The 2,235-nt window shown below is 41.2% G+C and overlaps 1 protein-coding gene across 1 annotated transcript; it reads right to left on the reverse strand.

Moving 5' to 3' along the window:
* Nucleotides 1-878: 878 nt before the first annotated feature.
* TAS2R5 (taste 2 receptor member 5) lies at nucleotides 879-1,766 on the reverse strand. Its single transcript, XM_059395595.1, has one exon. It carries the CDS (start codon nucleotides 1,764-1,766, stop codon nucleotides 879-881), a length of 888 nt encoding a protein of 295 aa, XP_059251578.1.
* Nucleotides 1,767-2,235: the final 469 nt, after the last annotated feature.

The raw sequence follows: 2,235 nt of genomic DNA on the forward strand, positions 1-2,235 counted from the left end.
AAATAATAATTAATGCAGCTAATTGATCATTTAGAAAATATTTACTATTTATTATAAGCTAGGGACTGTTCCGGGCATCAGGAACCTAGGAGGAAACAAAAACAGACACAGTTCTTCCAGCCATGGATTTGACATAGGTAATCTCCATCCAGCTCAAAGGCATGGTATGCTATACTCTGATTTCAGTCTGTGGAGAGACCAAAATGGACCAAAGAGGAGGAGGCTTCACCTCTTCAGGGAGCAGTGTTCTTTTTGAGAGCAGAAGCAAGTGCCCTTTACTCCCATCTTGTCCCTATCTAGGTCCTGGGCTTTGGAGCTTAATACAGAACATGACAGCCAACTGACTTTTATTGTAAAAAGCAAGTCTAGGGCTCAAAGAAACTTCTAGAAATATAAAGATATATTGTTTCATTTTTCAATTAGATAACTAGATCTACTACAGTAGAGAAATGGGAAAATTATTTGATACTTCTTTGCTTAAAAAGCTTATCTAAAATGACAAACGTTAATGGATAGGCGAAATATAATAAAAATCAACAATCTCTATATTAATTGTTCCTAACCTCTGTTCCCTATAATAGGAAATACACAACTTATATATGTAATATTAAAAGAAATGAATTATTTAGTACATATAAACAGAATATAACACCTACTTTACCAAACATAAAGCCCCAGTCTCGATGTCTATAATACAATAAAACAGTTATACTTTACATTGCCAGAAGAGAAACAGCATTAGTTTTTATCTGAATTTCCTGTAGCTCATTTGTTGATTTGGTGTCAAAAAAGAAAAATTTTGAAAGATATGAAAGTCAGCTCCTTTATAGAGAGCTATCAAAAAGTGTCTCAAAAGAGTATTCTGAGCATACGTTTCTCTAGGATCTCCAAGCGCACACCATCTTCCAGAGAATTCTTTGACAAGTCTGCTTCACCCTGGGATTCCCCATGATCAATATGACAGAATGAAGAGAAGGATAGGCAGCCATGACTGTCTCAGAGATGAAGATAATGAGGAGATTAGCAGAAGACTTGTAGATGATGGAAAAAGGGCTGGCCAGGATGTAAACCACATGAAGGATAAGGAAGCAGCCCAAGGACTTCAGGACAGTGATGTGAGCCTTGGCCCGAGCATCTCTCCTACCAGCTGTATATACCTTCATCTTCTTGTGGTGTCTGTACAAAGAGATAATCAGCATCACGGAAGAAACAAGAAATACCATCAGAGGCAACCCACTTCCTGCATTAAGCTTTAATACATACAGGTAGTGCCAGCTTTCAAAGGGGTACAGAATGCTGCTGTTGCCTTGGGAAGGATCACAGGGCTTTAAGCCAATGAGGGTTACAAGTAACAAACTGATCATGAAGTACCCCAGAAGGCACCAGAGACTCAGGCAATAGGCTCTCTGCTTCAGCCACATGCAGACAGGGTGCTCAAGGGTCATGATCTTCCTGCAATAGAAAACACTGAGGAAAGCAGCAAACCACAGGCTGGCCTGGCTTACCAGGATCCAGAAGACACTGAGATACCGAAGCCAGTGGCTACTGTGGAAAAGTGGAAACAGGCTTAAATCCATCATAATCAGCCACTGCAGGAGAAATCGGCAGACAGCCAGGCCCAGGACAATGAGGTTGTATGAGGACCCATTGAATTTTCGGACCCATTCTCCAAAGCTCCAAACCACAAGGACACCATTTCCAACCAGCCCAATGAGAAATTCGGCCACCGCCACCACCATCAGCAGTGCTAGGGCAGCACTCAGCATGGCTGGGGACAGGAAGGAGTCTGACTTCTGTCACAGAAGGTGTCCTGCTTCAGCAGGAATGTGTGTGCCTGTGGTTGAGTTTCAGCTCCCCAGAGGGTGAGACACCCAAGGTAAGTCTTCACACCACAGAATCTGGATTTGGCCTTGCCCTGCTGTTCAAGACTGAAGAGCTGTGACCAGGCAACAGAGAGTTTAGAAATTATGATCCCCTCTGTATTTGCATCCACATGAATGCACTCTGTGCCTACACTCAGAGACTTAAAATAGCACCACAGATACTGGTTCCCCTTCTCAAGGGTCATGAGATAGCATCTAGACACTAGCACATATTAAGACCCTTCAATAAGAAGATCAAATCAAAACATTCTCAGATTTTATACAGTTGCCAAATGTGAGCTCATTATTATTTAAAAAATCTTATTTTTATAAAAAGTACTCTGAACATAAAAATATGAAAGCTGAATAAACT

Source organism: Mustela nigripes, chromosome 4 (assembly GCF_022355385.1).
Source record: "Mustela nigripes isolate SB6536 chromosome 4, MUSNIG.SB6536, whole genome shotgun sequence".
NCBI classification, from domain to species: domain Eukaryota; kingdom Metazoa; phylum Chordata; class Mammalia; order Carnivora; family Mustelidae; genus Mustela; species Mustela nigripes.